The 12,217-nt window shown below is 41.8% G+C and overlaps 1 protein-coding gene across 1 annotated transcript; it reads left to right on the forward strand.

The window, feature by feature from the left end:
- The first annotated feature begins 3,724 nt into the window (after positions 1–3,724).
- Positions 3,725–11,767, forward strand: zbtb32 (zinc finger and BTB domain containing 32). Its single transcript, XM_040166295.2, has 5 exons — positions 3,725–3,833; positions 6,014–7,047; positions 7,831–7,940; positions 9,674–9,841; positions 10,200–11,767. The coding sequence occupies exons 2-5, from the start codon at positions 6,044–6,046 to the stop codon at positions 10,427–10,429; spliced, it is 1,512 nt and encodes a 503-aa protein (XP_040022229.2). The 5' UTR covers positions 3,725–3,833; positions 6,014–6,043; the 3' UTR covers positions 10,430–11,767.
- The last annotated feature ends 450 nt before the right edge of the window (positions 11,768–12,217 follow it).

Genomic DNA, 12,217 nt, shown 5'->3' on the forward strand with positions numbered 1-12,217 from the left:
TAGAAATGCTTTCAAGACAAAGCAAAATAAGTAAACCAGCGCGCCCAAGGTGGGATTTCACGTCAATATTGATGTTGTACTTGGAAGCTCAAATGTTGCTGGTCGATGTGTCAGACTGTGGCACGATACAATAAATGAGAAAGACACACATGTTAACCAAGATAAAGATCAGTTGTAAGATAAGACTTTCTCTCAGTTCTCGGTATGGCGTTTCAGTGACTACCAAAATTGCAGTTCACTTCCTGTCAGGAAAAGCTACGTGCGATGCTTATCACCTCATTACTCTCAAAAGAATTGTGAAATGAAATATATTTATTAGTTATATCCATCACCATTTATGTTTTGTTTATTTACTTTTGAATGGACGCACTGTGGCTAAGACAGAATTCTAAAAACATGGTAGTGTAATGAGAAAAACACCAGAGTTAAACAGCGCTGATAATCTCCAAATCATGGTAACATCGTCAGTAACTGATCAGCATTTCCCTTTAAAATGTAGTGTGATGAGTAATCATGTACTGTATGAGTGGGGGTTCATGTCTGTCATGTGTATGCAAACAACTGCCGTGATCAAATAAACCTTTACTCTTTGCTCTAATAAGCACGAGCGAAACATCAGACGCCTTGAGACCGTTCCCAAGCAGCACCTCGCCTTACACTGTCACTAACGTGGGCAGGGTTAGCCTCACGCTTCCTTCACCCACAAATTACAAAGAAGCGCGCGCGCACCCCGGCCCCCGCATGGGTTCACTTCTTCCAAACCGCAACACTGACGGGTAGTTCTGCTCACGCAGATTACTGTGAAAAGCCTCTGTGGCTGTACAGTGACAGTTTGCCATTCAAGCCTTCCAGGGCCCATCAGTCATCCCGCTAGAGGTTCCTGTGAAGTCGACTGCTCGCGTAACACCACTGCGGTAATGTGAGACGACTCATATTAACCCTGACTTTTATCACGTCGCAGTCTGAGTGTGCATTTTATTTAGTTCGGTAGAACTTTGATTCATTCAACAGAAAAGACAATACGGAAGCCCTTTCATATGAAGACGAGCTTCGTAGATGGACCCAAGGTGAGTTTAAGGTTAGTTTAATTCCTCAAGTAAAAGCTCTTGATGCGAAGATGAAATGTCATTGACATGATTTGCTGCGTGGGCGCTGAGGTACAAGCTAGATGAGCATTTACCTCAAATACCCCACACAGCTAGACACCTCAGTGAGTCAGCATTCGTGCTGGGCCTGATGGTGAATTTTAAACTGGTAGATAACAGGTGCTGAGGAGTGTGGTGTGGGGGACTCACACTCTTGATATTACTGGATGGTGGAGCCCTTTGCAACTGTCTCCTCGCCATATAGAACAAGATGACATTTAACAGTTGGTATAATGCTAATTTCTCTCAAAGGAACAGATGACACCAAACTGTCCAGCGGTTTAAGCAATAGGCCCACTCGCACAAAGGTCTCCCCCCCAGACCAAATGTAAGCACATACTTTCAGTGAGCACGTATGCACACACACACACACACACACACACACACACACACACACACACATGAAATGATCATGAATGGTCTGTCTGTTGCAGTTTGAAAGAGAACATCCACTGAAAATTGAATGAGGAAATTTAAAGCTAAGAAAAATAAAGTGACACATTAAGTAAAAATGTCAACAGCAACTACAAGTAAACCACCTTATATTTAACACTACAAACACATCCCATGACCACAAAGTTGACATGTACAAAGGATGCCATGTGTGCGTCGATGCTACACGTTGGTGGTTTAGTTTTCTGTAAGAGGAAGACTCAACTTAGTGTGGTCTGTGCGTCAGCTCGGGATGCTTTTCTATTTGTAAACGGCAAAAATGAAGCGCAACATGTCAAATCTAACTTATATAATGTTGAAAGTTGTTTCATAGATATGACTGAAACAAAAAACTGAAAGCGTCACTGTAACATTGTCATTTTAGGTTCGTAGTGTATGAGAGGTTTGCACGTTGGTGCAGCAGCTAAAACTCTCGCCTCACAGAAAGAGGGAATGGGTTCGACCCTCGATACATCTCAGCCCTGCAATGGTCCGGCAACCGGTCCAGGATGCACAAAAGCCTGATGCCGATATTAGCTGGGATGGACAAAAAATGATAACCCGTAAAAAAAGAATGTTGATAATTCTCACACAAAAAAAACAATGAATTAATTGATTCCTCGTGGCTCACTTTTATACAGTCAATACAGTACAGGTACCGGCCAGTCAAAGGTTTGGACTCATCCACTTCAATCAAAGTGTGTGTGTCCAAACTTTAGACTGGCAGTGTGTATAGACATACATGCATTCTATTTGTTTAACCGTACCGACCAGGAAGGTTTGTTACACAGAACCACCTGAGAAACGGCACCCGGTGAATTGGCCGGGTACCTGGCTGTCACCTGCAAAAACATACATGGCAGGTTATGGGAGGTGCCATCTGTCAATCAATTTAAAAAGGGTTTATTTCAACCCGACACATCTTTTCCTAAACCCAGTCAAATAGGTACGTTGCCTAAGGAGATTTCCCCCGGTGGCCAACATCTCCCGTGTATAACAAGCTGTCACCTTACTATGTTTTCTCCAACACCTACAAGCCGTCTCTAGATGCCAACAGCTCCTAACGAAGGCCTGATTGGTCCATGCACTGGTTTACCTGCCTTTTGATGCCTGACAAGAGTTTTATGTGAAACCTATTATTACAGATTGCGCCAAATATCAAGATACATATTTTAAATTTCAATGTCATTATTTTAGAGTTTCAATAATAGTATAATCAACAGCAGAACACTGAAAGATCTTTAATGTCTATTAGCTTTATTGATGAAGATTTAATTTTAAAAGAACTGCTTTCATGATCTTGAACAATCAAATTTGCTAATATTCCCTCTTTTGCTCTCCACCAAATCCTGATGAAAAAAGAGCTGCTGAGTGCTGCCAGATGTTTACCGGCTGTATGCAGCTTGATTATACTATTACATGTTCTATAAATATCCCCCGTTTTAAGAATACTGCAGAGAAAAATGAAAAGGCTGCAATTCAAAACGAGCTTCAAAATACTGTATGATTATTATTAGTATTTAAAATGCATCTTTAAAAGCAAACAAAGGGGTCATAATGTACTCAACCACTGAGGTCTACTGAACTGACCAGCTCTTGACAGTTGACCTTTTTAAAGGTTTGTAGATCTGTTAAATCGAAAGGACAAAGCACACATTTCTATTCTCAGAGGCCTAGCCCTGCATACCGGTACCACTGGGTTTTTGTCTGTATGCTTCCTGTCACAGATCAGCGTCTTTGAAGTGGTTTTAGTCTGAGCACAGAACAGCCTATTATTGTAGTGACCAACAAGTGATGCTGAAGTGGAAGAAATGATGCACAGCGTGTATAGCAGCCACACAACACAGGGCAATAAAGTATGCAAATATCACTCTGACCACCGTCCTTCTCACTCGCACACCAGCAGGGGACCAGTATATGTTACAGTTGATGATTGTTAAGTTGTGAAACTGTGTCCGTGTTTGAAACTAAATCAAAAAATCAAAATGATTAAAAATAAATAATAAATAGCATATATAATAATAATAATAATAATAATAAATGATAGAAATCCTCAAACATCCACCAAAGCAAGCCATTTATCACTGTAATCAATGAACCAATAAGGGAAAGAGACAAGTCAAATGGGAGGGACTCTACAGACGAATTAGAAAGTCACCCTGTCACACAAACAGACATGTCACCTAACAAGTACTTTCACAGTCATGACGCAAAGTAGCTCATCATTTTCAAGGGAGAATATTCACCAAAACCTCGGTAAGTATCTCATTCACATTCACGCTGATTCGTTCGTCTTCAAGACTTGAAACCACAGGAAGATTCTTACACGCTGCTCACATTTGGTCTTTCCTGCGATCTACTTTTAACGCAATCTATGGTGCTGCTAGTGATCTTCTGTTGACTGCAACAGATTCCAGTCCTTTATGTGCAAACTGTGGGAAAGCTGACTGCCTGCTCATGTCCTGTCAAAGGATGTGCAAATCTGACATTTGTATGCAAAGTTTTCCCCCCATTTAGGAATCGTGATATAAGAAGAATATCAAAGAAATGCTGCCATGCTCTGCAAAGTGCATTGTACATTTTCACAACATCGATGGGAATTTGTTAATTTTACAAGGTAGTTTATTGCAAAATCAAACAGATTTTAAAAGTAGAAACTATTTAGACAGTGGTCTGCAACCACATGGAGCAGATTTATTCAGGATATTCAATTGCCAGCAGCTTCAGGTGAGCTGCAATACTAAAATAATATTTAATTTCAGGTACAAATACCAATGCAATGTATGAGCAACAAGAACAATCTGACAAAACAAACAGTTGAAACTATAGTTAAGTGTATGCTGCACGCACCACTGAAGGACTATACTACACTACTAAACTAATGTGTTTACTAAATCTGCTTGCGCACAAAATCCCTTTCTGTTAAGTGGAGTTGCTTTTAGGTTGTTTATTTTAAATGTAGAACAGCATAAAAATGAACATGATGATAGATCACTACATTGATCCAATTGCACTATTATTAGTAGTAATGTTGCTATTATTATTGTTATACGGAAGGAATTTCATGTTTGCATGCATCACGGCATATTGTACGGAAGAAATTTGAATTGGCCGTGAATAAATAACCGAGCCGTTTGCTACATATATTATGTATACGTTCACAATACAATTCTGACTTTTGACAGCCGCAAAAGTTGCCGTGACAGAATGGTCTACTTGTTCTACGTCTATATTAATCACGCTGGCTGAGTCGGATCAAATACATCTATGTGACTTTCTTCTTCTAAAACTGGAGCAGCTGTAGTGTTGAGTTTCACTCTCAGTGCTACGTGCTGTTTTGTTTAAATTATAGGTGCAATAATTAAGATATCTTGAATTACTGTTCTTTGCTACTATGTTTTCCAAATAATTAAATAGATTTATTTGATCATGATCATAAGAGTGCGTTTTGGAGAGCACATAAAAAGGTGCATACGCATTATTTTTTTAATTTTCAATTCCAGTATCCAGATGACTAAATGTTGTAACTTTCCATTGACATTCACCACCATTGAACCTATTGCAGTTGCAATTGTGCAAAGACGTTGGACCACCACTGCAGAATTGCCAACAAAAAAATAAATTATAAAAACGTAATAAAAGCTCACTATAGACTTCAGACCGTGACGGCAACTACTCAGGCATCCGTTAATTTCAACACATCGCCACAACGTTTTCAACCATTTATTCTCACTTTTAGGGCTAAATTCCAAATATTTCATATAGTGTATACTTGCATATTAAACCCTTGCTGAAGTTTATAGAAACCAAATACAGTCAACCAAATACAGTTGTTGTTGTTGTTGACACTGAAACCGTACCCATGTTTACTCGTGTGTACAGTCATTAGTCATGGTTTCATATACTGTTAGAGCTTTGTGGCTTTGGATTGCAATGTGAATGTGAGCGACGAATATCAAAGCTTTTACAAAAAAAGTGCATCTGCACACATCAACTTTTTTAGACGGTTGTGGCTGCTGAAAATAGACTATAAATCTTACACAGTCAAGATGTTAATGTGTGTGTAGTTGTATTGGGAGGAGGGTACTTTAACTTAAACAGTTTTTAACCATTTTATAAACTGTTATGTAAATTGGTTGAAAATGAACTTTACTGACCTGCAAATTTCCTTTTTCCATTCTGCCCCCTCAACTCACCACAGTCAAGGATGGAAAAATAATATTCAAACCACAGATAATCTGTCAATAACAAGTCAGACCCTGCCGCTCATTTCCAAACTGATTTTTCCACTTAGAGCATTTCTTAATAGAGCATTTCTTCAAATGTTGAAAATATCCTGGTTAACAGAACCCATTTTAGCAATGTGGGCATAATCTAATGGAATCCCTTCTGACTTTTTCCTTTTTCCTTTTGTTCTTTCAACCTTTACTTTTCAGACTTTTGAAATAACTACACAAACTTTCGAAATGATCCGAATCAACAACACCCAATACGTCCACTTCCTGCAGCAGGCGGATGCCTTACGGCGCTCAGGGTCACTCTGCGATGCCATCATCTCAGTAAAGAGTCAAACCTTCAGGGCCCATCGGCTGGTACTGGCTTGTGCCAGCAGAAGACTGGCGCAGCAGCTCGCCCAGGCGGACGCAGACAGCCCGGTCCACTGCACTCTGGAGTATTTCTCGCCACGCACCTTCCAGCAAGTCCTGGACTTCACCTACACACAGACTCTGGATGTGTCTTTGGACGACCTGCACTTGCTGCTGAAAGCCGCTCAGCTGTTGGAGATGCAGCAGCTGGAGGACCAGTGCCGAAAGCAGCTGGGAAATCTCGACCACAGAGCCGGAGAGGGTGCAAACACGAGAGACATCACGTCTATTAAAGCGGAAGAAAAAGAAAGTGCAGAGGACAATGATCAGAAGCAAAATGGGAGTCCAGTTCAAGTGGACCGACGGCGAGAGACTCCATCCCCGGCGGAGGAAGCAAGCGACTGCATCGTCCTGGAAGGCCCCTCCACCCCGGATCCTGCCAAGAACCCCAACACCCGGCCATCCCCGAGAAAGATGCCCTGGCACAGAGACAGCGTGATCACTCGGCCCGCAGGCAGCAGTCCCTATTTGTCTTCCCCCTGGATTCTCCCCACAAACATGTGGAGCTCCGTGACCACGCTGAGGCGGATGGCGGAGAACTATCCGAGCTTAATGGCAACTCACCCCCTCGCGACTCCAAACCAGTCCGCCACTGTAGCGTACCCGTTCTCCCTCTCCGCCCCCCACATGTTCCCCGTCCTCGGCTCTCATTTTCAAACCCCTGTTCAGAGCTCCATAGTGGGTTCAGGCTTTTATCCACATTATACGCAAAACCTTTGCAATGGGCCTGCAGGTATGGGGAGCATTATCAAGCAAAGCCTGTTGAAAAGAAGAAAAATCAGCCAGCGAGAATTTAAAGGGGTCGTTCACGCCAGTGAGCAGAGGTAAGTCAGAACTTCTGGCTTTTATTTTTAGTCAATGTCTTCCTCTCTATGTCTTCTTTTCTCATGAAGACATAGAATAATCCCCTAATTTGCTCAATTGTTCCCTTGCGACAGCTATCGTACCTGACTCACTGCTGCATCAAGCCTCCTGCACTTTCCAAGTAGAGCAGTTTCACTAGTGAACCCTTCCCTGGCAGTCCCAGTCAGTCAATGTCTCTATTTGGACAAATCATAATCCCATTTGTCATGACTGCACGAGCAAACAACATTGGTTAATATTGCAATAATTATGAATATATTTGTAACTTTTTTTGTGGTGATTACAACTTTTTTTGGGTTCTTATTCTCACTTAATTGTCAGCGTCCCTCTTGTGATACTAGATAGTGTAAAACCCACACGAGTTGGTTATTTGGAGATTAAGTTGCAGTTCGTACAGTCTTCCACAAAGCCTAACAAACAGTGTGAGGGGAGCCCCCTTCATTTTTCCCCTCCTTTGTAGAATTCAAGATTTTCCACCCACTTTTACCACAAAAATGTATTCAAATCAAAATGTCAATATTCTTCAGTGTCTCTCGCTTTTCTGGCCCCTTCTACCATTATGGGAATAGAGAGCAAAGAAAAGGCTTCAGAAGTAATAAAATATATGTAAAACTGTCCTTTGGTCTTTAGCTACATATCGAATATCTCCTTGCATCACAAATACAAGCAGTTCATTCATTTTTGCCGAAGGTACAATTATGACATTTCTTGCAACTTTTACATCTAAAATCAATTTCCCACAGTAACCCTGAGACACCCCGAACCAGCCGAGTGAGAGGTAAAGACTGCCAACACTGCGGGACGAGCCTCCTCGGTGCTCCAGCGCTGCGGGAGCCGGCCTCCACGCCACCAGGTAACGTGGTGACAGAAAGCGTAGCAACGCATCGAGCGTGCTAGTATTCCTCCCCAGCGCAATCAAGACTGTGACACTATCACTTTGACGTGACAGTAAGGCGGTTCTTGTCCTGACCTCTAACCTGCGTCGACTCCAGCTACCGAGCTACGCAACGGAAAGTGATAAAGAGAGTTGTGGTTTTCAGAGCACGGTGCAGCAGGAGCAGGAGTGTGGTTACTAGATGGGGCTAGATGTATGCAGTACAGTATGCACTGCATCGCAACGGTGGTTTGTCCAAAAGAATCATACATATCAATGTATTATAAGAAATAACTGCAATGCAAAAGTGCATGCGAGTGTGTGTTGCGTGACCGTGTGTGTACATGCCTGCATACACAGATATGGTGGTTGGTTTGGTAAAATAAAGCTGCTTAGCATGTTTTATCTGATTGAACCTTGTGCTCACACTTGAAGATATTAAGAAATGGTGAAACTGGTTCTCAAGTCACAATCCGCATTAGCAGCGTCATCGTTTAGATAAAAGCTCAAGTACACAAAAATAATAATCAGGCACCAACAGTGTTTCTCTCATTTATATCTAAATACAAAAAAGCACAACAACAAAAAATACAAATAAACCATTTAAGAACCTGCCCTCGTTGTTGCTTTGAGCGGTTATTCTTTGTTTTTGCTCCCCCCCCCCCTGAAACCACTGTACGTTAATGAGGTCAACACATTTCAGCAGTGCAGATTTGAGGTCTTTTAAAGTGACAACCAAAGAACATTTTTGGACAGGAAGCACGCTGATGGGAGAAGGTCTCAGGAGGTTGTGTTTATAGTGGCGAGTGTTCAACTGTTGTGGTTTACTCTATGAATTTCCCCCACTACAGTGCACCCCCTTCGTATTTCAGCATCCTGTCGAACCTGCGAGGCCCAGCTTTTCACTAGAATAACACCAAAACGTTGCAGCTTAAACCTCAAAATCACACCTTTGGCATTTTAAACGACTCACTGGCATACGTGGCTGAGGACGAGCCGTGTGCAGAGTGACAGGAAAGCGTACAAACTGAATTCATTGTCTTGTAACAGGATGCTGACCCAAAAATAGAGTTGTGCCCCAGCGAGTTATTGAAATAAGTATGTGACCGGTATGTTGTTCTAAAGCGTGTGCATTAACTATGTTCTTCACCGGCGTTATGATGAACTGTAATCACGTCACGGAGGTCAGGGACGGTTTTAGTTCCGACTGCTTTTGGCAATTGAAGCAGGATGGAAAGAAACTTGCGCTGTTTGCTTATTTTATCAATCAATCAATTTATTCATCTGATGCTTATTTTTTCGATGAATTGGTGGTTCGATCTATAAAATGTTAAACAAATAGAGAAAATTACAGAGCGCAAAGATTATTTTGATTACATCATGTTGATATACTACCTCATAATGTGTAACTTTTTGTTCTTGTTTGACCCTTTCAGTATCCAAAAATACTCAACTTCAATCCAAATCTAGATGGTATAACATTGTATTACTTATTAGCCAATTGTCAAGCTATTCCCTCACTAGTATCTTTTCATCACCAAGCTATAATCTAAAGTGATACCTAAATATTTCTTAAACAGTTCCAAACCTAAAAGTATTGAATTTATAATTACATAAAAGCAGAGAGGCTGAAACTAACCATCAATCTCTAAACAAATCATTTGCCAATTGAATAAATGAAAATGTTGACACTCATCTGGTCGTTTGCACAGGGGAGGCCTGTGCGGGGTGTCGGTTCTGTGGAAGAGGAGATGTTCTGCTGCATGAACCACAATCCCATCAACGAGAACGCAGAGTAGAAAAACCCTACCAATGCCAACGCTGTCCCAAGACGTTTAGTCTGAAACATCAACTGGACACACACCACCGAGTTCACACGGGTAAGCACGCTGTTTGATCGGCAGAAGAAGATTTAAAAGAAGAAGGGCTTTGTCTGATGTAGCAGAAATGACTAACACGCATTTGTAGGTCAATTTATAGGTTAACTCAGCTCAGTGAGATATTGGGCTTGCTGAGTACTCGCTGATAGGATGCAAGACTGTACCTACCTACAATATGGCCAATATGGCAGGTCAATGGTATCACATTGGAAAGATATAAATGAGTTTACATGAGTTTATTTAAGAAATATATCTAGCGCCTAGAGATAAGAAGCCGTCTCTGATGTGAGCACAAACGTCTTCCCTTCCGTTGTCTCACTTCCCGCGCCCCCCTTTTCTATCCCCTCTCGGCTTCAAGGAGAGAAGCCCTTTGAGTGTCGCCTCTGTGGGCAGCGTTCTCGCGACTACTCTGCCATGATCAAGCACCTGCGGACTCACGGCGGGGCCACGCCGTACCAGTGCACAGTGTGCCTGGAGTTCTGCAATAGCCTGGTCGCCATGCAGAGGCACCTGAAGGGCCACGCGGGACGGGACTTCCCTCCCGACTGGAGCATCAGCAGCACCTATCTGTACAACTCACACATCTAAGGGCTCCCAGCACACATCGCTGTCCGCCACAACTTCTCATTTAGGGCCTTTCGTGTGCTATCGTTATATTTAAGGAGCAGAGGTAAACCTTTGTTTTTCTTAAGGATAAATCCCAGATGATTTTTGGAAAAAGCAAGAAGGTCCGTGAACAACACTTACCACTTTTTAAAAGTTACAATTAAATACACTAGATGCACAAACTGGGGCTGTCACAGGTGTTTCAATGATTTCTATGCAAACTGAAATTTCTCCGTGTTCACAATCACAACGATAGAATGGAAGAAAGCTGCACTCGTTCCTAATGACGTTCATAATAAAAAATAGTCGGGAAGTGCTGGGCATTTCACAATAGGTCACGCATTAAGCCCCCATCGAGAGTTTTGCATGACGTCAAACAAGTGAAATGACGCAGACACCTTCCCTCTTACTTTCAGTATTATTTGACTGTTGGCGTAAATTGCACAAAGGTTTTGAGTGCCCTCGTCGGGGACGAGGAGGTACTGTAACAGTCTGGGTTTTCCTTCTGTCATAGCGCTTTCTTATGCATCACTGTGTTAAGATTGGATCTGTAGCTCAGAATATGTTTAGGACAAAAGAGTATTTTCACTAAGTGATGGAAGATATAAACAGCGAACATTCAATGAAAGAATTCTTCTCCACTGCGATTAAAATGAAAGCATCTCCGTTCATTCCTTTAAAACGGTGCCGTTGTTCTGATTGTGTGCGAAGGGAGAGGGTTAAAAGAGTTTTCTCCAGTGTGAGTCAATACACTCCCATAGATTAATTAAATTAGATAAATTAAAAGAAGGACTTTTTTTTCCCTAAAATGGGACCAAAGAATGCAGTGAGTGACTTCACAGGCCACTAAACTGCTCTGGTTTAAGGAGCGAATAGCAGACCGTTGTGTCTGTCTCGCTTGTTACAAACATTAGTACGGCTTTTTCTTCTGCCTTACTCACTTGTCTTGGTTCAACAGTAGGGATATACTGACTAAATACCAAGTATCTACCTACTTTACCTCTCTAAAAGCACCACACAAGTTATAGGACTGTTAAATGATGCCAGATGTCCTCATGTACAGTACGAATGTACCGCGTTGTCTTGGTGTAAACTCACTTATAGCGTGTTAGGGATTTATTTGATGTCTGTGCTGTGTTTTATTTTCTTCTTCCTTACTTCATCCACCTCAGTATGGCCTCTCTGCCCATTTCTCCGCCTGCACTTAAACTTAGTATTTTAGTCTTGGTTTTGAGTTCAGTCCGTGTTGGATCCTTTGGTTCTGTGATGTTCAGTTCTCCTCTTTCTGCAGAAACTGTAAATAAAGATTACCTTCTACAAGTTGGCTTGTACTCCGCATTTGTCCGTCTGCTCCACACGACAGCCATCTGGGCTATTCTTTCCGTACAGATAGTAAAATATGTGGGTGATCAAGTGTTGGGCGAAGATGGGGCAGCTCACCAGGGTTTTGTCATTTTATCTTTAAATCATGTGAAGCCATTATTTTCTATTTTAATGGTAAACAAACTGTTCAAGTCCCGGCTTGCCACACGTTTCAAGTTGAAGTGTCTCAGGGACAAGACACCTGACCCCTAATTGCTCCCCCGGGAAAAATGTGAAAAAGCTATGGGTTGAAAGTGTAATGTAAATCGCTTTGGATAAAAGCATCAGCTAAATGACCTGTAATGTAACCGTGCATAACACCAAATCAGCTTTTGGAATGTTACCCAGAATGTTATTACGACGAAATCTATGAAGGTAGATTTGTGTCTTTATTATGCAAACAAAAAA

Source organism: Gasterosteus aculeatus, chromosome 20 (genome assembly GCF_964276395.1).
Source record: "Gasterosteus aculeatus chromosome 20, fGasAcu3.hap1.1, whole genome shotgun sequence".
Taxonomy (NCBI): Eukaryota; Metazoa; Chordata; class Actinopteri; order Perciformes; family Gasterosteidae; genus Gasterosteus; species Gasterosteus aculeatus.

Bases quoted from the DNA above. Each gene is read 5' to 3' on its own strand.
- zbtb32 (XM_040166295.2), top strand. From the start codon at position 6,044: ATGATCCGAATCAACAACACCCAATACGTCCACTTCCTGCAGCAGGCG. The intron at 7,941-9,673 runs GTAACGTGGTGA...TCGTTTGCACAG, and splicing joins GCCGGCCTCCACGCCACCAG to GGGAGGCCTGTGCGGGGTGT. The intron at 9,842-10,199 runs GTAAGCACGCTG...CTCGGCTTCAAG, and splicing joins ACACCACCGAGTTCACACGG to GAGAGAAGCCCTTTGAGTGT.